Raw genomic sequence first — 22,094 nt, 5'->3', positions numbered from 1 at the left:
GAGCTTCTTTTGCTCAAGGCTAGTACTCTACAACCTGAGCTACAGTGCCACTTCCAGTTTTTTCTGAGAATTTTATTGGAGATAAAGAGTCTCACAGAGTTTCCTTCCTGGGATGGCTTTGAACCAAGATCCTCAGATCTCAGCCTCCTGAGTAGCCAAGGTTAGAAGCATGAGCCATTGGTGCCCAGCTATCCTCATTTTACACACAATATTTTTAAGTTTGCTCAGAGGGAATAAGATCCTGTTTATTCTGGATCACTTGTTGGGAGGCGCAGGTCCTCTAGACTAATGAATACACATAACTAAAGGACAATAACGAAAGGACTTATTCAGTCAGTCCCCTCCTCAGGGCTCTATCCCTTTCAATGTATTCAAGGTTCTTCTGACATGCCATGCAGTCTCTTGACTCCTTAGTTGACCACATGCAGTTCTCTCTGCTTGCAATGTCTTACCCTAATTTCATCTCCACAAGTCAGACTTAGCCTTCCAAACTGAGCTGGAAGGCCATCTCTACCCAGGAGCCTTTCCTGTTACCCTGGCTGATCTGGGTCACATCCTGTGTTTCTGTTGCGCTCCATGTATACTCCCAGTGTGATTTATTATCACAGTATATACAGCTATGACTCTAATATTGAAGGCAGAATCCACATATCAGTGTTTTCATATCACCAGCTCCTTGCACAATTTCAGATCTTTATTAGGCTCAAACACTTTATGAAAAGTGGATGAGCAAACAATGGAAATATTTCCTGTCCTTTTCTTCCCTTAAAATGATTTAGTAAAGTCTCATTCTTGTGTAACTTGGGAAGGGGAAACAAAAGATGTCATTATTAGAATCTTCTCTCTTTTTGAAACCAGCAGGCCACTCCTAAAAGTCTATCCAAGGTTAAATGTGGCATCAAAAGAAGGTATTAATTTATGTTTCCTTAAAAGTACACCGATTACAGTAGAAGAATTCCCATGCAATAAACCACAAGGACAATGAGAACAGAGCATGAGAACAGCAGGTGAGAGATGTCAACACCGTCTTTGAAGATGTAAAGTAGACGGGCAAGTGATAAGTGACTGAGCAAACCTGAGATCTCTGAAGTCCAAGCACTCACGATGGAAGGTTGATAAGAAGCCAGGACCCCAGAAGGGTCCAGGAGATGAGGGCATTAAGAGCAATGAGAGAGATGAGAGTAAAAGTAGGAGGACACACTTGCCATCCATACTTCCTTTCCATCCAAGGAAGGAAAACTTTCCTTTGGAGGAGAAATTGATAGATAGATACCAGAAGCCAGATAGCAGACTCAGAGACACCAGGCATGGTAGAGGGTGGGGTTATATACAGAGAAACAGTGGGACAGAAAGCCTTCATACTGAAAGATGAGATTCTCCAGCCCCTTTTTCTGGCTCAGCTCCCAGAACAAGAGCAGCTTCGCTTCTAACCCCTCTCCACCCACCTTACCCAAGTCCATAGCAAGCAAAAGAATTAAGAAGTCATCCCTGCAGAAAGAATCCAACCAAAGAGAACAACAACAACAACAAAAACTAACAAACACAGAGAGATAGAAGTGTCCAACAGCCAAGGGATGAAGTATAAGAATGATGAGGTTGGGATGAAAGGCAATGATACTAAAGACCCAGCAGAGGTAATCCACCAAATAGGAAACCATTAGCAGCCACAGCAATATCACTGTCTCCAAAGACATAAGGGAAGCTAGGACACGCATGAATTAAGACCACGAAGCCATCTTTTTTTAAAGTGCAGAGAACAAGAAAAAAAAACAGCTCTTTAATCTAAAAATACAACTGAAAATTTTAAAATTATAATGAAGCCTCAGAAGATAAAATTATGGAATTCCCCCAAAAAAGTAGGACAAAAAAGAAAAACATGAAAAAAGACCAAAAAGGAAAACAAAAAAAGTATGAAACTTAAAAGATCAGTCAAGTCTAATAAGAATTCCCAAAAGTCAGCACTGAGAAAATGAAAAGGAATGGAAATAATTCCTCCAAAAACAAAAAGAAGAAAGGCTTTCATCAAAGCACATTGTTATTGGAAATGGTAGAACCCCAGGATTTTTTTTTATCTTAAAAGTTCTAGAAAAAAAAAAAACAATTCACAAACCGAGTATCAGAAATCCTAAAAGCATTTTGACTTCTCAGTGTCAACACGGGAAGCTGGACACTGAAAGGCAATACAACACTGTCTTCCAATTTGGGGAGAAAATAATCTTCACTTTAGAAATCCCTACCCAGCCAAAAACAATCAAGGGGAAGGTAAAGTAAGGACAAGCAGACAGGGTCGACCAGAACTGCCACACTGTTTTGTATGTAACAAGGTCAGATAAATTGATATCTACATAAAGATGTTTAAATTGTGAAATAATACTCCTGCATGCTATGTTCCCCCCCCCCCAAACTCTACTATTCACAAAGAAGTACAACAAGAAAGAGGAAAAATAGGAGTTCCCAGGCCATAGTAAAGGGCTGTCGTCATAGAGAGCCCAGTTGGAAGACTCCAAAAGAGATGTCTCCAGTTAAAAGAAAAAAAAAGGAAAGGAAACAGACATGGCTGTAATCTCAACTACAGAATAGGCAGAACAGGGAGAATGGCAGTTTTAGGCAAAAATAAATAGCACTTAAGACTATCTCATTAAAACCAGCAAAGAAAGCTGGTCACTGGTGGCTCATGCCTGGAATCCTAGCTACTCAGGAGGTTGAAATCTGAGAATCATGGTTCAAAGCCAGGCCCAGATAGAAAAGTCCATGGGACTCTTATCTCCAATTAGCCACCAGAAAACCAGAAGTGGCACTGTGGCTCAAAGTGCTAGAGTGCTAGCCTTGAGCAAAAAGCTCAGAGACAGCACCCAGGCTCTGAGCTCAAGCCCCATGGCCCAAAACACACACACACACACACACACACACACACACACACACACACACACACACACACACACACACACACACACACACACACACACACACACACACACACACACACACACACACACACACACACACACACACACACAGCAAAGAGTGGTAGTTCACACCTGTAATCCCACTTATACACACTGTAAACATAGGAAAAATCACAGTCTGAGTCTGGCCCTGAGAAAATTGCAAGACTCTACGTAAAAAATAAATTAAAGCAAAAAAAAAAAAGTCTAGAAGTATGGTTCAAGTAGTAGGGTACTTCCCTAGCAAGCAGAAAACCTAGAGTTTAAATCCAGTACACCTCCCATCCCCTCTCCCCAAATAAAAAAAGAACTGATAGATTACCCAGTCAACATGACCATTTATTTGCTCTAGTCAGATGGTTTGGAGAACATGAACAACTAAAAAAGAAAATAAATAAAAATGGAGATGAGTATTAACTCCCAAAAGAAAATGAGAACAGAAATACAATCAAGGTAAACGGTATCACTCAGTTGCAAATGAATTATAAAAATATTGATATTGAGTAGTGACTTCATTAAAATTGTGATAGGATTAGGAAACTAAAAGAGAAGGAAGAATCTCCTTAGTAAAAAAAAAATTAATAAATTTAGTAAATTGCAAAAACCAAGGAATAACAGTAAAAACCTATATCCTGTAACAAATATGGAGTTGGTTCCTGGGGAAAAGATAAAGAGTTTAAGAGTGTTTGGCAGGACACATTGACCAAGACATATTGTATTCATAAACTGCTTCCTTAAATGGCAACTCCTATGTACAAGTACTTAAAGATAATAATAATAAAAATAAATTAAATTTTGAACAAAAGTAATTTTTTTAAAAGTGATCACCTCTGAGTGGGAGTAGGCCATGGGGAAGGGAAAAGCAAAAGTTATCATTTATTTTATGCTTTTTGATATCAGTGGCTTTAAAAATCTTCATCATGTATTATATTGACAGAGGAATTAATTTTTTAATGGCTCAGTCATAACATAGCAGTCTCCGGAGGGCTGCAAACTACTAACAGCTAGCATGCTGATGACTGCAACCATTTACTTAAGCCTCAAACCAGGTTTGGCTAAGGTATTTACCTAACTACCTAACACAGAAGTTCTCTGGTTTGCCCACAGGTTACTTCAGAATCACCTGAGGAATATTTTTTTAAGTACATATAAATAAATGATCCACAGAGCTAGACGGTGGTTAAAATGGAACTGATTTTATTTAGAATGATTGCTACAGGGCAAGAGAGACCTCAGAGTAAAACCAAGCTCAGAGGTAATACCGCATGGGCAAGTAAGACTTTATAGCCAAATTGCAAGATGGTTGTGATTGGTGGGTGGAAATTTACTAAAAGGAACCATCAAGAGTAAGAGTAAGGGGGAGGGAGGGATTTAGACCAAACTGACCTAACAGGATTCTTGCTGAACACTGCCAAGGTCACCAGACATTACCTGGGGAAGGAGGACATCCAAGAAACTGACTAGCTATCAGAGGTGAACTGATAATGACTGATTTAGCTGGATTGTATAAGGAAGAGCACAGATGAGTCTAACAGAAGGCCTGGAATCCTGACTGCCGTTGGGCTCAGCAGAGACCCTTCCTCGAGGGTTTTGTGAAAATACAGATTCCTGGGGCCCACACAGGCATTGATGGTGGCTGAGAATCTGCCATTTAGTGTGGGCCCCCTTTCCCCACTCCCCCCCAGCCCCCTGCCCCAGGTACTCAGTGAGGTTTGGGAATTGCCACTAAAGCAAGTCAAGTCCAGGAGTCTGGTAATATGGATTTTATGTAACTATTTCTGGGTATATATCAGTGTTAGAGTATATTAGGCTTTGCCAGAAAACCACACAGACATCCAGGTACAAAGAACAAAGACAAGATTTATTGCCAGCAAAGGGACCAGCAAGACCCCCTTCCCACAAGAGAGATGTGAGAAGCAGTGCTGGCTATTGTCTGAGGTGACCTATATAACCTACTGAGTCTAGGAGGGGCTAGACGGGGCTAGGAGGAGGAGGCACTGGTGTGGACATGAGGACCAGAGATTCATCATGGTGGATTAGGATTTATGGCTGGAGCCCAAGTAGTAGATAAGGGGCCCTGTAGCTGCCCAGACCCGAAGATCACTCTAAGGAGAATTCGCTGCCTTATATGGTGGTAGCTACCCTGGAGGAGTTCTATCTCAAGGTAGAGGGGGGTTGGAGGCTGATTATTTACTGCCTTTACTAAATAGGCCTAGTGTTGCCTAGGAAAGGAGCATGCTAAGCTATTGGGAAGGGAGCTCATTGGGCTAACAATCAGTGTATTATGATTCTATATCCTCACCCTCCCTCTGGCATTCTCTTTTATCTTAATCCACAAGTCCCTTAAGACTACTGAAAACATATTAAGTAAAATAAAAGTTATATCTTGCTCTCTGGCCATAAACCTCTAGTCTGGGCTTCCTTTTCGTTCCTAGGGCTCCCTCTGCTGGCAGAAGCTGTTCAAACTTTCAGCATCCTAAACCCAGAAATTCTTCCGTATTAACTGGATCATTCTGCAGGGCTGTGGTCAAGCTCTCAAACTTCATGAACCCTCCCATCAGACTGAAACGGGAAAATTAAACGTGGGAAAGACTTTCCTGCCTCATAAGGAATGTGGATATTGGGAAGCAGTGCTATGAGGCAAACAGGGAAAATGAGAGGCCCACATGATGGCCAAGACTGAGAGGAAGCTCTTAAGGAATTCAACTCCCCACCTTCTTTTCCTCACCCTCCCTCAAGATTTATGGGTAGATGGGGAAGCCACATGCATCTGCCTTCCAAAAACATGGAAAGAGGGGGAAAAGTGATACCAAAATAACTCACTGAATTTGGAAGCAGAAGCGGAGGGCTCCACAGCCAAACTCTCTCTTCAGTCAGTCATTGTCAGTTGTGGGCTCCTTTTCCAAAGCCTTGTGCCATGTTGTCTGGAACTGGACTCCATAAATCACGACTTCACAGAGGTGCTGCTGTCCTTACATTCTGTATTATGGGATCTTTCCCACTAGCTGAAAAGATGCTCCACCCAGCAGTCTGTCACAGACAAAAAGTTTCCTAATGTATTCTCTCTGTCTGTCTCTGTCCCTGTCTCTCTCTGTCTCTCTATCTCTCTCTCTGCCTCTCTCTGCCTCTCTCTCTCTCTCTCTCTCTCTCTCTCTCTCTCTCTCTCTCTCTCTCTCTCTCTCTCTCTCTCTCTCTCTCTCTCTCTCTCTCTCTCTCAATCTGGTTTCAACTTTAACTTAAGTAGATTCAGTTTCCCAAAGATCTCTCTCTCTAGCCCTAGGCTTCTCCAAAGTTCTCTCTCTCTCTCTCTAGCCTAGGCTTCTCCCCTAAGCTTTGAATACCTAAGGGACACCTACCATCTACATATTTCGAGGACACTTCATTCAGTAGCACTCATAAGATGCTTATTGAGCACCTACTGTATACCACATACAGTGCTAACAGGAGATGATGGAGCCACCAAGCATGATGGGCAGGTCCTTTGCCCTCCCAGAGCTGTGGCTAATGGGGAAGATGGAGTTAATGGGTTGAAAAAGGGATGAGTGAGATAGCAAGAGAAGTATCCAGCCCGGGGAGCATCTTGCCCAGGAGAGACAAGTTAGCATCCACACCGTTGTAGCTAAAAGACTTCAAAGATCAAGAAGAACTTACAAAATTGAACTAGGAACTTGAGACTTTATCCTAAGAACAGCAGGGAACCATTGAATCCTTTGAAACTGAAAATGGCACTGGTCAGCCACAGTGTGAGGAAATGAGCGGATTGGAATCCACAAGGAAGGTCACTAGTGCAAGGTTGGCTGAAGGTGAACTGCCCCATGGTTCAGGCATAAAAGAGTTTATTAGGGACAGAGCAAACTGCCAGCCCACAGGAGATGAAGGGGAAGGAAAAGGAGGGAGGGGACTATGGGTGAGTGGGATTATATAGGGAAAAGCATGAGGTGGGATCACAGCACTGTGAAAGTGATCTCAGAGCCTGGGAAGCCTCTCACTGTCCCAGGGAGGGATGATCTGGTCAGTTCGAGAAGTGACCTCTGTAGATGAGGAAGTGACCTCAGAGCCTGGGGTCTATTGCTGACTCACAGTCAGGTGATTAACAGTCAGGTGATTACTGGGCTCAGGCGTGAGAAGAGGATGTGGGGAGGGGCTGTTAATCCAAGCAGCTCTAACAATTAATAATATCCATGTCCTGATTTGGATGATGACCCTACAAGGCTTCCATTGTGTGTTGTATTTTGTTTTGCTTTTTAGTAGTGGGGCTTGAACTCTGAGCCTGGGCATAGTCCCTGAACTTTTTTGCTCAAGGTTAGCATTCTACCATTTGATCTACAGCACCACTTCCAGTTTTCTGGTGTTTAATTGGAGATAAGAGTCGCACAGACTTTCCTGACCGGGCTGGCTTTGAACCAGGATCCTCAGATCTCAGCTTCCTGAGTAGCGAGGATTATAGGCGTGAGCCACTGGGCACCTGGCCCCATTGTTTTCCTATGTTTCATCAACTGTTTTTATATGTTCTCTGGTTCGTACTAAATATTTCATGGACATTTTTTTCTTAAAAATAAATGGTTTGGAGAAGGTGACATAGATGAACAAAGTTACAAAAACAGAAAAATTAGTGGTCTGAGTGAGGATACTCACAATGTGGATAAGGATGCAGAAGTGCTTCTAGAGATACTTTGGGGGCAGATTGATGAGATTTAGTGATTAATGGAATATAAAGACATAAAAAGGGAGGTGTAAAGGGTTTCTATATTATTCACTGAGTGAAGGCTAAAAACATTAAAATAAGCCAGGCGCAGGTGGCTCACGCCTGTAATCCTAGCTACTCAGGAGGCTGAGATCTGAGGATCACAGTTCATAGCCAGCTTGGGTAGGAAAGTCTGTGAGACTCTTATCTCCGATTAGCCACCAGAAAACAGGAAGTGGCACTGTGGCTCAAGTGGTAGAGCACTTGCGTTGAGCTGAAAAGCTAAGGGACAGTGCCCAGACTCAGTGTTCAAGCCCCACGACTGACAAAAAAAAAAAAAAAAAAAAAAAAGAACTGAAATAGAGACCACTAGGAAATAGCAAACAAAAATAAGAAAATCACCAGACAACTTGGCAGTTCTCTAAAAGTTACATATAAATTTATCATGTAACACAGGGTGTCACCCCTGAATACGAACCCAAGAGAATAAAAACATATGTCCACATAGACTGCTATAACAATGTTTATAGCTGCGCTATTCATTAAGCCACAGAAAGTGGACAAACAAATAGTAGCAAACCAATGAACGCATGAACAGAAGATGGTAGAGTCATACAATGGTATATGGTTTGGCAATAATGAAAGAATAAAGTATCATGCCAAGCCACTATGTGGAAGAACCTTAAAAACATGCTAAGTGGAAAAGCCAAACAAAAAATAACAATGAGCTGGGCACCGGTGGCTCACATCTACAATCCTAACTACTTAGGATGCTGAGATCTGAGGATCCTGGTTCAAAGCCAGCCTGACAGGAAAGTCCATGAGACTCTTATCTCCAATAAACTACTCAAAAAAAGCCAGAAGTGGCATTGTGGTTCAAGTGGTAATGTGCTAGCCTTGAGCAAATGAAACCCAGGAACAGTGCCAGGGCCCAGAGTTCAAGCCTCAGAACTGGCAAAAAAAAAAAAAAAAATCATAATGGTGGACCCACCATTATGACATGTACAGAAAAGACAAGCTTATAGTAACAAGAAGATTATTGATCCTCTGGATTCAGGGATGAGACTAGAGAATGAGTATAAATAGGTTTGAGGGATCTTTGGGGGATGATGAAAATGATCCGAATTAGTATTATGGTGGTGATAGTTCCCAACTCTGTAAAGTTATTAAAAATTACTGAACATTTGAAATGAGATAATTTTCTGGCATATAAAGTGTACTTCATTGAAGATAAAAATAATCAAATTCATTTGGCATGTTGAATTTGAACTATTCAAAAGGAGAGGTCCAGTAAACAGTTGGCCATATTACCTAAAGCTAGGATAAAATGCTGCCCCAGAGAGAGATTGTAAGGGCTTAGTGCATAGATAGTACTGAAGGCATGAGAATGAGAGAGATAGCTTAGAGGAAATGAAGAAACAAAGAGAGTGGATAGAATAAAGATTAATCGGGACCAAATCAAAAAAAGAGAAGTACCATCTACAAAGAACACCAAAGAGCGGTCCAAGAAGTAGGAAGAAGCCCCAGTGAAAATGAACTGACCAAGGCCAAAGGAAAGGAGTGGTAAAAGTGCCAAGGGCTACTGAGGGGCCAGGTAGTTATAAACCAAAGCAAAGAGGGAAAAAAAGGCATATTAGAAAAGTCTAGGTGGACATAGCTCTAAGGGGCTGTAACCTTGCAAGGTTGGATGCAAGGCTGCCTTTGAATGGATGGCAGACCATGCTGATGGAGGGAGTAGACTGGACTAATAAGCCTGAAGAGTTTGTATGTATATGTATAATTTTCTGCGTGGGGCAAAGAGGGCCTGCAAAGAACCAGCGGACAAGTGCATTCTGGGAAGAGGATGGAGAAGCCACGACTTCAGAGACTTCATGACTGGAAATAAGTCACCAGAATGACAGAATCTAGCAATGGCTACTGAAGACCCTCAAAATACATGGCCTTGTGGACTTCTCCATGTAACCCCACTACTCATGAGCCATGTGGAGCTGTTTGCAGTTTCCCAAACATGTCATTCTCTTTCACACTGCCTTCTGTTCTCTCATACAACTTCCTCTGCAGGGGATATTCACAAGCAAAGCCTCCTCCCTCCCCACACTCCTGGAGCCCAGCTCCTTCCTTGCTCACTTACTCTTCAGCATTTGCCTCCTACTTCAATACCCATCAAGATTTCAGCTCTTTTTTCTTCATCCCACACATGGGATGGGCTATTTCCTCCTCTACATTCTCACCTCACTGTAGACTTCCAACAGTGCAGAGGTGACACATTGCATACATTCGTTTCCAGCCTGTCTGCTTCTGGAAAGAATTCCCCTTGCTTTTTCACTTATAGTATCTGACTCCTGGCAAATGCCTAACTAAATAAGTATCAGAAGATGAATCTTCCACTTAACCTCCATGTGCTATATAATCTTTTTCTCTTTTCCAACTGAGGCCCTGTTAGGTGGCTATCCATAGCCAGGCTGCTGGACCTCATTGTGGCAAAGGTGGGCAAGATGGTGTATTAGTGGCCGTGATCCATGGTATTTTGTCCACACCTAAGGCAGAACTTCTCAGCGTTTCCAAAGCCCTACGTCACTTCCAAGGTTGCCAAGTAAAACACATCCAGTTAAATGTGGCTTTCAAATCAACAATGACTAATGTTTCAGTATAATATGTCTCTTTCAGTCGTGAAGAGAGGGATAACGAGACCCTTTAAAAGTATTCATTGTTTAGCCGAGATTCAAATTTAACTGGCTATCCGATATTGCTGTTTGTTCAATCTGGCCAACTCTGTTTCCCACCAGAGGGAAGCAGAAAGGGTAAGTGTCCCTCAGATCCTTCCTCGTTGGCCCTTAATGCTAACGAATCTCCCTTCACTGCAGCCGTGCTAGAGTGTGAGCATCTACTGCGGATGCCATTGGCACCTGAGGAAACTCATCTGGCTGTCAGTGCCACTTGGATGTGCTTCCGGAAAGCTGAGCTGAGCGACTAAGGAAAAGCTCTGGGTGGGCCTTTGCTGAGCAGGGTGTGTGGGAAGGCAAGCTCTCATTGTATGGTCTCTCACTTGTATGGGGCTCTCCCTCAAGCAACCTTACGCCGCCTATGTTTGACCAAAACTTTCCAAGGAGTCTTTTTTATTTTTTCTAGTAACTGTGTGGCCCTCTCGCCTCTATACTCAGACAAGGGCTCTCTTTGGAAGCTAGACCAGAGGAAAAGCCTGAAAAATGGCATCTCTAATCTCATCTAGGGCTCTACCATCATAGTGGAACAAGGAATCAGACCATTAGGCTCATGGTTCTCCCACACAAATAGATGCCAGGAACCTACCACCAGTGGTCCTGCCACATGCTACCCAGGCCAAGTAGGAAAACATGGGAAACACAGGGCAATTTATCCCACCTCTACCTCTCACTCCCAGACCTGAGCTCCCAGTAGGTGAAAATGTGTTGGGATATGGGATCATACAGAAGGATTGACAAATAGAACCAACTTCGCCCGTCAGGATATACAGGGAGCAGGAGAAGGAGGATGGGGAGGAGAAGATGAACAGTTGCTGGAAAGATTACATATAAAATGATCATCTTTTCTCTGTCTTGGCCAACAGAGTTGGGCAGCTATGATACAGATTTGTGACTTCCTAAAATCTGGACAGGGTGGTAAGAGTTTTTGTTGTTTTTGTTTTACATTCTGATATAACATAACAGTAAAAGCCTTTCCAGTTCCAACGTGTTGGAGCTAGCCTCCAAGGGAGACAAAGCAGAGCCTCTGAACACCCACCTTTTACTCTGAGGTCAGCTACTGTGCCTCCAGCAGGATTGGTTTCCAAAAGAAAAAGACCACTTTCTGAAACAAAGCCACCAAATCATCTTGAAAACTTCTGCAGCTGCCGCCTCTGAAATGACAGACAGGTGTTTTCATGGTCTACATTTTATGCCAAATGCATGGAAATGACACACCTCTCCCCCCCCCCCCATCTCTCTCTCTGTCTCTCTCACACACACACACTAGGCCCACTTGGATTTTTTTTTTTTTTTTTTTTGCTATCTCCTATCTGTCCTTGCAAATCTGGCCCATCCCTCACAGACCCTTGGCTCCTTCATGACCTACATGGTTCTCACCTTGCAATTTGGTTTTGGCCCATTTATTCTGGTGAGAATGATTAAATGAGAGTTACTGGCAGAGTTCTGACATGCACCTGCTGCTGGAGATGCCCGTTCTCTCTGGGTATTTGCAAACTATTAGAATGTGTTCAAGAGTGCCAGATCTAGAATGTAGGTGACCATTGCATGACAAAAGAGGAGTAACAAAGAGTGAAGCCCACAGCTAGCATCCTTGCTATGTCAAAAAGAATATGCTGGAACCAGGAATCAGGTGGTTCATACATGTAGTCTTGGCTAATAAGAGGTTGAGATCTGAGGAACATGGTTTAAAGCCAACCTAATCCCTAAGACTTATCTCCAATGAACCAGCAAAAAAGTCAGAATGGAAGTGTGGCTCAAGTGGTAGAAAACCAACCTTGAATGAAGTTCAGCAAGAGTTTAAGACCCTGAGTTCAAGCCCCAATAGACACGCACGCGCGCGCGTGCGCACACACACACACACACACACACACAGAATTTGCTGAATAGGGGAAATGTAGCTCAAAACAAACGCTAATGAAAGCATCACATTTCCTACTGTCTGTTGCTTTTTTGTTGTTGTTTTGTTTTAATTTGGTGAAAATTTCAGGAAGAGCACTTATGGGATGGGTTTGATCTGTTCTGACCAGAGTGCTGAATCCTAGTAATTTCACTGGATTGAATCAGGCACCAGGAAGATGCGATTTTCTTATTGCCACAGAATCTCAAAAACTGAATTAAAACAGCAGAAGTTTATTGAATGCCTAATCTGGAACAAGACTGAGGGCAGAGATGAAAAAGGAATAACCTATGTTCTCCAGGAGCTTACAAGCTAATGAGAGAACCAGCCATGCAAATACAGGCATGCAGTGAATTCTGGGTTTGTTGCATAATTTAGTCAAAGTGTGGTGGCTAAGACCCTTTTGGGAGTTTGAAAGGTCAAATTATTTCCATAATCATACTAAGACATTATTTAACTTTTCCAGAGGCTTCAGGGTGTGTGATAATGTCATTGCCTTGACTGCTGATGGAAGGGATGCTTATGTATTATTGAATTTTAAAAATACTCAGTCTCAATTTCCAATGTATTAACATCAACACACAAAAGATGCATGCAAAAGTTCTTCAAGGCTAAGCATGGTGGTTCTTTATTTCTGTTCTTGGTAGAGAACAAACTTCCCTACTCTGCCCCTGTTTTTATTATTTCAGTGTCATGATATTTTAAAGCAAAACTCCACATAATTTCACTGTTAGTCATGTAAGATTAGAAAAAAATAAACCTTATACTTTCTTCCTGTAAGGATGAAAATGAAATCTGGTTTGTAATACGGCTTGGTAGCATGAAGTCTTTTATAAAATTATGCAAATATATCTGGCAGTTCAGACAGTATGTAACCTAATTTTTACTTGCCTTTGATCTTTTTCCTGTCTCTGTCCTCCTTGAACCTTGAGTTCTAACTAGCTCTCACTGTTCTCAAATCATCATTGTTTTCTGGAAGTGAACCTCACAGCTGGGAGCCTTTGTTGACAAATTGTTTCATCTCCTCTGGGTCTTAAATTATTTTCTCTGACTCTGAATTAAAAATTCACTGAATGTTTCCAGATACTGTATTTAGGATCATAACTCCATTCCTCTTAGCTTTGTGTAAATTCCAGCTCTCCCTCCATCCCCAATCTCATCATCCTCCAAAGAACTTAGACTCATTCTTATTGTCACATTTTTAATGTTATTGTTTTTTTTTCCTGCTTTATTATGAGTAACTTGCAGAATTCAAGATTTGCTTTGTGGCAGGGTAATTTTCATGATGGGGCTAGTTGAAGAATTTAACAATGGCACATCTTAAACTCTTTCTTTGGGGATTAAACTTAAAGAAGCCTTTTTTCCATTTCAATCAATATTATTTTATGTGATCAGATACACATAGGCATTGCGCCTTTGTCTTCCTCTAATAAGAGTAGACCCTAAAGAAATCTTAATATAGATATACTGATGTGGTTATTTCTACGTGGTCTCTGATAATAAGTTGCTAGGAGGTTCCTCCTCTTGGCCCTCTTATAATTACTAAATCCATTTTTCCCTGGGTCATTGGGAATCCATCCATTCTTTCCTTCTATACGGGTCTCTTCACCCCAGCACCCTTTCCATGTTTCTTGTCCCTCCATAGCATTTGCGCGACCCAGTTTAATAGCTTAGAGCTTTTTTTTTTTTTTGGCACTCATTACTTCTTTATTCCCTGTTAAAGTCATAAGTGTATGTTCTGTTGCACTTGCCTGAGAGTCTTGAACTAGTCTTGGGTTTCCCGCCATCTGGGTTCTGGCTGGATTGCAATTTCCCTTTGATGTTGTAATACTTTGCCATTGAACTTGAGTGTGAGGCTTATAAGGCTTGTTTACTTTTATTTATTTTTATCTCCTAAGATGTGCACTTCTTTTTTTTCCCCCTTGAGTTTATTTTGCTGTTTTGTGCTGTTATTTTTAATTGCTTCCGACTGGGGGGTGGGGCTGAGAGTGAGATTTGGCTCTCTTTGGCTCTCTTTGCTATTACTCACATTTCTCCAAAAACTCCACATTCTCTCTCTCTCTCTCTCTCTCTCTCTCTCTCTCTCTCTCTCTCTCTCTCTCTCTCTCTCTCTCTCCCCCTCTCTCTCTCTTTCTGTCTCTCTTTCTCCCTCTCTCCCTCTCTTTCCCTCCCTTTGAAAAACCACTTTTGAAAGGCCATTGATCCCTGGTATAAATGGTGTCAAGAAGGAGATGCCGGGGTGGGGATGGGGGGGGGGAGGGATGCTCAGGAATCCAATCCTGCACAGCCATGAGCTTGGCCATCTGGATGTCTCCTCTTGCTCAATGAAATGGAGTAAACATTGTCCATTATGAAATCTACCACGCAGGCTGCCAGGGACGAATGGGATCCCACCCAAAGCCAATCGCTGCTCTGACAGGGAAATTGGCTAGCACTGCCTTGAGACTACTCCAGCCTCCCCCGTCCCTGATGTCACAATTCAGAGGCTGCTGCCTGCCTAGGAGGTTGTGGAAAGCTCAGTAGGTTCTCTCTGTGTGTCCTACAGGACTCCTTGGGCCAGTTCCCTGTCTGATGGCTTTTATGAACAAATATGTGCTCTCTCTTCTGGTGCTCTTCTTGGCCTTCTACTACTATTCTGAAAATGAAGAATTCAAACCAGGTAAGTACCAATATGTCTAATTTGGGAGGAATAGGCTAGAAAACACAGAGTTGCTAAAGTGTTCCTAAGGATCAAGATATGTTCATGATCCTTAGTTGACAATAAAAAAAAAAAGTGGGGGTGGGGAAGAATGAGGGGAATCTGTATCTCTGTGTCCTCCAGGCTATCCACGAATTGTGGGCAGGAAAGGTGTGAGGAGGGATAATCATGCTGTCAAAATCTTGCCAAATAAGTACGCATCCTTAATGGACAAAGGTTTCAAATTGACACAAATGAAGGCAATACTCAAATTTACAATCAGCCAAAGAACTGGGCTTTATGGAGAGACTGGTAATTGGGAAGTTTAAAAAAATGGACGCTAAAGTTGATGGCTAAGTAGAAGTGAGAGAAAACCCCTGGACTTCCTATAAACACGTGTCTTTTGATTGCTTTCAAAATTTCCTTTTCAGTTGCGTAAAATTAGATGAGTTCAGAACTGTCTAGAATGCCAGCATTTTAACTGAACCATGACCTTTCTGACCTTGTTCTTAGGATCTCTGCACATGGATATTTTGAGAAATGACAGTGGGAAGGCTTAGATTTTTTCATTAACCAGGCCAAAACCCCACTTTAGAACATGTTTATGAATGACTTGAATTGCTTTTTCAGTGATTTACAGTTTTAGACAAAGTGGTCTGAGTTCAGAACCTTTAGAGATGGAAAGTAGAACGAGGCTGCCCATATCCTGAGAGGGAGAAGAAATGCTGCTGCCAGCTCAAGGATGGTTCTCACTTCCTTTTCTGGTGTTCTAGAGATGCTCCAAGGAAAGAAAGTGATTGTGACAGGGGCCAGCAAGGGGATTGGAAGAGAAATAGCTTATCATCTGGCAAAAATGGGGGCCCATGTGGTGGTGACAGCAAGGTCAAAAGAAACTCTACAAAAGGTGATGGTTCTTTGCCCACTTATGTTCTCATATATACTTATATAGATACAGAACTAGTGTCTCTCTGTCTCTCCCCCTCCCTTCTCTCTCCCCCTCCCTTCTCTCTCTCTCTCTCTCTCTCTCTCTCTCTCTCTCTCTCTCTCCCACTTCCTGTCAATTATACACTTTCATATCCAGGTTTACATATTCGTAACAATATAGAAATATTCATTCCTACACCCCTCAACTGTGTGTGTGCACACACGCATTGCATATTCATTCAGCTTCACACCTATTCACCAACATTTACCCATGGAATCACAGAGACCTATGTTCAGATACTGAATTTTCAGTACCTGCTCATGAATACATGTCTCATGCCCATGTAGACTCTCAGGCAAATACCTTCTCACAGATTCACAAGTCCAAGGATGTACTAACACTCACAATCCCAGAATTATAGGCACAGTAACAAGTACCCATGCCCGCAATGCAGTCAGGAACATGTATTTACAAACCCCACATGAGTATAATTCATGGACCTAAAACCCCAGCACAGACATGATTTATCTATTTAAATCCCATCATGTTTCAAAAATATATTTCAGTCAGAAGACAATGATTATGACAGTATGATTGGAAATCCACAGCAGGGTGCCATGGGCTCACACCTGTAATCCTAGCTACTTAGGAGGATGAGATCTGAGGCTCACAGCTCAAAGCCAGCCTAGACAGGAAAGTCTGTGAGACACTTATCTCCAATTAACCACCAATCAGCTGAAAGTAGAGCTGTGACTCAAGCACTAGCCTAGTAGCAGCGTATGCACGCACGTACATACACACACACCATTTCTTATCCAATCAAAGCTGTAAGCAAACTAATTTCAGCTCCAGTTACTTCAAACTGCACAGAGAAGTCTACAAGACTGACACCATTTCTGTCGTGTCTCTGCAGGTGGTATCCCACTGCCTAGAACTTGGCGCAGCCTCAGCACACTACATTGCTGGCACCATGGAAGACATGGCATTTGCAGAACAATTTGTTGCTAAAGCAGGAAAACTCCTGGGTAAGGTTGTTTCTCCTCTTTGCTTCTCTGGACTTCACTTTTGAAAGTCACCCTAAAGCATTTGGTAGGGGAAGTGAAAGGGACCAACCCCAGATGGTTTCTCTGAACATAGCCATCTCTTGCAGGAGGACTAGACATGCTTATTCTCAACCACATCACCAACTCTTCATTGAGTCCTTTTCATGATGATATCCACTATGTGCGAAAAAGCATGGAGGTCAACTTTTTCAGTTACGTGGTCCTAACCGTAGCCGCCTTGCCCATGCTGAAGCAAAGCAATGGAAGCATCGCTGTTGTCTCTTCAATGGCTGGTGAGTGGGGCCGGGATCCATGTGGAAGGTAGGGAGTCAAAAAAATGTGTGGGGAGCATAAATTTCTATCCCCTGGCATTTTGGAGAATTTGAATGCAAATCAGTAACCCTAATTAAGCTGAATCAGTGAAAGGAGACGTGAAATTACTGTCATCAATACTGATAACATTGTATAAACTTGGAGTTGAAATGCTCACAGTGATACTAAGCAAAAGATGATTCACAGATATGTACAGAGAGGCGGATTTACTAATTTAGGACCTGGGTAGGTAAACTCGGTAGGGGCATACAGATGGACTAAAAGAGATACTGCTAATAGAACTAGTGAGTTGTGAAGAAGTAGGAAAATAAAAGTAAGTGGGCTACAAAATCCCTAAAAGTGACTGAGAGAAAGTAGTCATTCAGGGTACCCCGGGGACACCTGATCATCTGTGATCAACAGACAAGGAAAAGAACACGTGGAGAGGCTGCTAGAGTTACTGATTCTCCTGGCCTTCCAAATAGGATACACATGGCTTTGCTTCCTTCATAACCTAAGAGCCATATGTTGGTGATTTTAATGGGTTCAAAAGTAGAAGTGGGAATTGAAATGCTTTGACAACATATAGCTAGGGCAAAATGAAGTCAACAGTATCAAAGACAATAGTGAAAGGTAGAAAACAAAGTTTGGGGCTGGGAAGGTGGCTCAGTGGTAAAGCACTTGCCTTGCATGCCTGAGACCCTGGGTTCGATTCCTCAGCACCACAAAAGCAAAAAGAAAAAAGCCTGAAGTGGGGCTGTGGCTCAACTGGTAGAGCGCTAGCCTTGAGCTGAAGAGCTGAGGGACAGCGCCCAGGCCCAGAGTTCAGGCCCCACGACTGGACCACAAAAAAAAAAAAAAAAAAGGAAGAAAGAAAACAAAGTTTGGGGTTGGGAATGTGGCTTGGAGGTAGACAACTTGGCTAGCATACATGAAGTTCTGGGTACAGTCCCCAACCATTAAAAAAAAACAAAAAGAATTAACAGGATATTCTCCCTTGACAGTTTAAACAACCAACTAAGTAGGGTGGAAAGGTAGGAAACATGGACAGAGAAATATTCATGAAGAGATTTCTGCGGGGTGATGTTCCTGATAAAATGATAGTAGTAACATTAGAAAATGTTACCATTAAAAAAAATAATAAAGTCAGAGAGTTTCTGGCTTGGGAGATTCTTTGGCCTATTTCATCATGCATCCAAGAGGGAAGTTCTACATATCTCTGCTCTTGAATCAGAAAGATGTGTTTGGATGATCCAAACAGCACATCAGAATCTGCTATCTAAATGTAGTTCCTAGCAATGTGAAAACAAATGATCTAGAAGATTCTGTAAACTGTGAAATACTTTGCAAATACCAGTTCTGACTGAAGGTAATAGCACTATCCATGCAGTAAAGAGGTTCCCCTTTCCGGCTGAGGAAAGGCCAGCATCGTGACTCAGTAAAGGGGTAATGTGTTTTTGCTACCCGCCAAACAGAGTGATTGATATGCATCCCTGTGCTTCCCGGCCAACACAGACGCCTCACCCCTCCCCAGCCAGACTCTCTTGCACTGAAAGGAAGGGGGAGCTTCCAGATGCATACTGAGTGGGAGGGTGCTGGGCACATCCCCAACCCATCCAGGGCATTGGCCAAAACCCTCACAGTCCTGGTGTAAGTGGCTTTAATGACTTCAGTTGATTAAATCCAATATGTACTCTAGGCAAAGGATGTTTCCCTTTCTGTTGGAGAAGTTAACTTTTATAGCATACTCAATCTACATATGCTTGGAAAGAATAAGAATTCTTGCAGAAGCCCAGAGGCATAATCAACATTTGATAATGACTGGGAATGTGGCTTAGTGGTAGAGTGCTTGCCTAGCATGCATGAAGCCTTGGGTTCCATTTCTTAGTACCATATAAACAGAAAAGGGCAGAAATGGCACTGTGGCTCAAGTGGTAGAGTGCTAGCCTTGAGCAAAAGAAGCTCAGGGGCAGTGCCCTGGCCCTAAGTTCAAGCCCCAGGACTGGCAAAAAAGAAAAAGGAAAAAGGAAAAAAGAAAATTGATATCCCTTGTTTCCTATATATCATTTACAGCTATGAAATGACACTTGGTAATTTCCGTGAACTCTGGGATATGGAAATTTAGGTGTACTACTTTCCCCAGTTTCTGTTGTCAATATAACTTAAAGTTTAGCTCTTTTTCTTTTGAAGCATGTGTGTGAACTCACACAGTATCTACACATTGTATTCTCTCCCTAACTAAAGAATAATTCTGTGTTCCATGATGTATTCTTTTGAACATGTTCATTAATTATTCCTTCTTTTTTTCTTCTTCTATTTATGTGATACTGAGGAATCGAACCCAGGGCTTCATGTATACTAAGCAAACACTCTATCACTAAGCCTCATACCCAGCCCCTAATCCTTCCTTCTTAAAACCTGAACTCTACAAACACAGGATATTAAATATTAACTAAGTTCAGCAAAAGAGTATTGGGGTGGCATTTAATCATTTCTTCTAGGGAATGAATTAAGTTTTTATTGAATAGCAATGATTATTATTATTATTCTCAATGCATTTTCAGGTGTTACATGAATTGAATGAAAATCATACGATATTCTTAAGGTTCAGCTACTTCCTTAGTATCAACAGAGACAATATAAAAGCTTCTGGCCACCTTCTTATAGTGCATGTCCATCCATAGTCTACTGATCAGATTTCTTGAAAATGTAACATCTAGTTAGATTGACTACTCTCCCCTCCTTCTATCATGTGCTATTAAGACATACTCTAGCTACTATTACAAAAATTCAAATTTACAATGCCTTAAGCAAATCTAAATTTCTCTGAGCCCCATGAAACATGTCAGGGTAGACAGCTCAGGGATGTATTATAGCTCTGTCCCATACAGCTATCTAAGAACCCTTCTATCTCAGAACCACCATCCCTCTGGGGTTATTTTTCACCTATATGTCTAAGCTGGCTTATTTTTTAATCTATTATAGCTAGAAAAAATGGAGAAAAAAGGGTACAACCTGAAATCTGTATTCTTCTCTTATGCTACAGCTGGCTATACATAAACTGCTTATTCAAAGTAGATCTACATCCAAGTAAAAAGAAGATGTTTCACTTCCATAATGGATATTGGCATTGCTAAACCGCTAATCATTCTTCCATATCACCTATGCGAAGTAACACAAAAAGGCTAGAGAAAATGCCCTTCAAACGTCCCACATGTGCACTACACACACACACACACACACACACACACACACACACACACACACACACACACACACACACACACACACACACACACACACACACTTTCCCCAGATCCACACCCTCACATTAAAGGTCTATCACAAAATCAAAACATCTTCCACCAGGCAGTAAATACTAGATACAGCAGCTGAAGAATAGAAAGAATGAAAAGAAAATGACAAGACAGTGTTTGTTAAGTAAACTGAAAGAGAGATATTAATACTTGAATTTGACTTCCAAAATAATTACTGGATTGGGCAGAGAACATTTGAAAAGATCTGGGGAAAAAAAGGTTGCTTTTTAAATCTATGATTATTCAAAATGAGTCTTCTTAGGTTGAATTGTAGGTAAAGCTGATTCCATTTTTTTTAGTCCCTTGGCTTTGTGAACCCCAACTCATATGGGCTAGACACATGATGGCTGGAACAGAGCATTTAGTTTGCCCTTTGTGTCCCTGCAGTAAAGCTATGGGCAAATCTGTCATCTGTCTGCCCCTTTCTCCTGTCAATGTCAGCTTATCTCCCTACCTTATAGCCTTTTTCAGGCTGAGCCAGCTCCTCCATGCTTCTGCTACATTTTGATAGGCTGCCTTTAGAAAACCTACTTCCTCTCTATTTTACTCTTTTGGTTTCGAGTTACCCTAACACTATAATAACAATAACAACAACAAAAATAATAATAATAGAATGCTAGGCAAATGTGAGTGCAGAGCACTCACTTTTTTTTTTGTATCAAGGAAAATCAAAGATGTATTTCAAAGCAAAACTAGACAAAATAAAGGACTGGATTTCTCTTTAAGTCTTTGTCATTGTTTTGTTCTGTTTCGTTTAGTTTGCTAGTACTGGAGTTAGAATATAGGATCTCATGTTTGCTAGGAAGGTGCTCTACCACTTGAGCAACATCTCTAGCCTAAGACTGAGTTTCTCAAACATTCAAAATGAAAATACAGCAAAAAGAATGTCAAACTTGCCCACAACCTCTAAATATTCAGACCTCTTTGGAAACTCCACAAGTGTCTTATTTATCTATTCATTTTTCTCCAAAGAAGTCTTTTAAAAATAAATCAACTTTCAAAATATACATATATGTATATATACATATATAAATATATATATATAATGTTTTGTCCTATTCAGATGCATTCCCTTTCCTATTTTTCCACATTTTTATTACCATCAATTAATTATACAAGTAGGTTTCATTGTAATATGTCCATATATGCGTCCAGTATCCCTTGATCAGACTCACCGTCTTCCCAAACCCATCTCAATGCCTCTCTTTTCTGATTTGCTCATTTGCAACATTGTTACATACTATTTTAACAATGTAATTATGTAGTTTTTTTGAGTTGACTAACCAGAGAAAATATCTCATTAAAATGTTTTAGTAGGAAACCTCACACCAAGGAATGAAGTGAATTATTGAACTCTAATCTATTTGTCAGGTGAGGGCTGCCTGTGTGGTCAAAACCAATTTGGAGAATTCAGTATTATGGGGTTAGAGGAGGAGGGAAGAAAAACAGGGTTTCTCAATTACATGTATCAACTAACAGGATTTGGAATGTCCATAATGTTGCTTTGTATAAAGACAAGAATGTACAGATGTTAATCTCATCCTAACTTCAGCTCTAGCACCCACTCCTTC

At 41.5% G+C, this 22,094-nt stretch overlaps 1 protein-coding gene across 2 annotated transcripts in view; it reads left to right on the top strand.

Annotated features, from left to right (window-relative positions):
• Hsd11b1 (hydroxysteroid 11-beta dehydrogenase 1) overlaps nt 1-22,094 on the top strand; it is a 47,795-nt gene that overhangs the window by 2,010 nt on the left and 23,691 nt on the right. The window contains exons 2-6 of one of the 2 annotated variants that reach the window (XM_070041592.1): nt 11,216-11,267; nt 14,795-14,908; nt 15,700-15,830; nt 16,765-16,876; nt 17,002-17,187. In XM_070041592.1, the coding sequence (XP_069897693.1) occupies nt 11,216-11,267; nt 14,795-14,908; nt 15,700-15,830; nt 16,765-16,876; nt 17,002-17,187 (595 nt within the window). The remainder of the gene's footprint in view (nt 1-11,215; nt 11,268-14,794; nt 14,909-15,699; nt 15,831-16,764; nt 16,877-17,001; nt 17,188-22,094) is intronic. The other variant, XM_070041593.1, reaches the window with a different exon arrangement.

This window comes from Dipodomys merriami, unplaced genomic scaffold (genome assembly GCF_024711535.1).
Source record: "Dipodomys merriami isolate MVZ:Mamm:240054 unplaced genomic scaffold, mDipMer1.0.p SCAF_31, whole genome shotgun sequence".
NCBI lineage: Eukaryota > Metazoa > Chordata > Mammalia > Rodentia > Heteromyidae > Dipodomys > Dipodomys merriami.
This window is presented reverse-complemented; position numbering and strand designations above follow the sequence as displayed.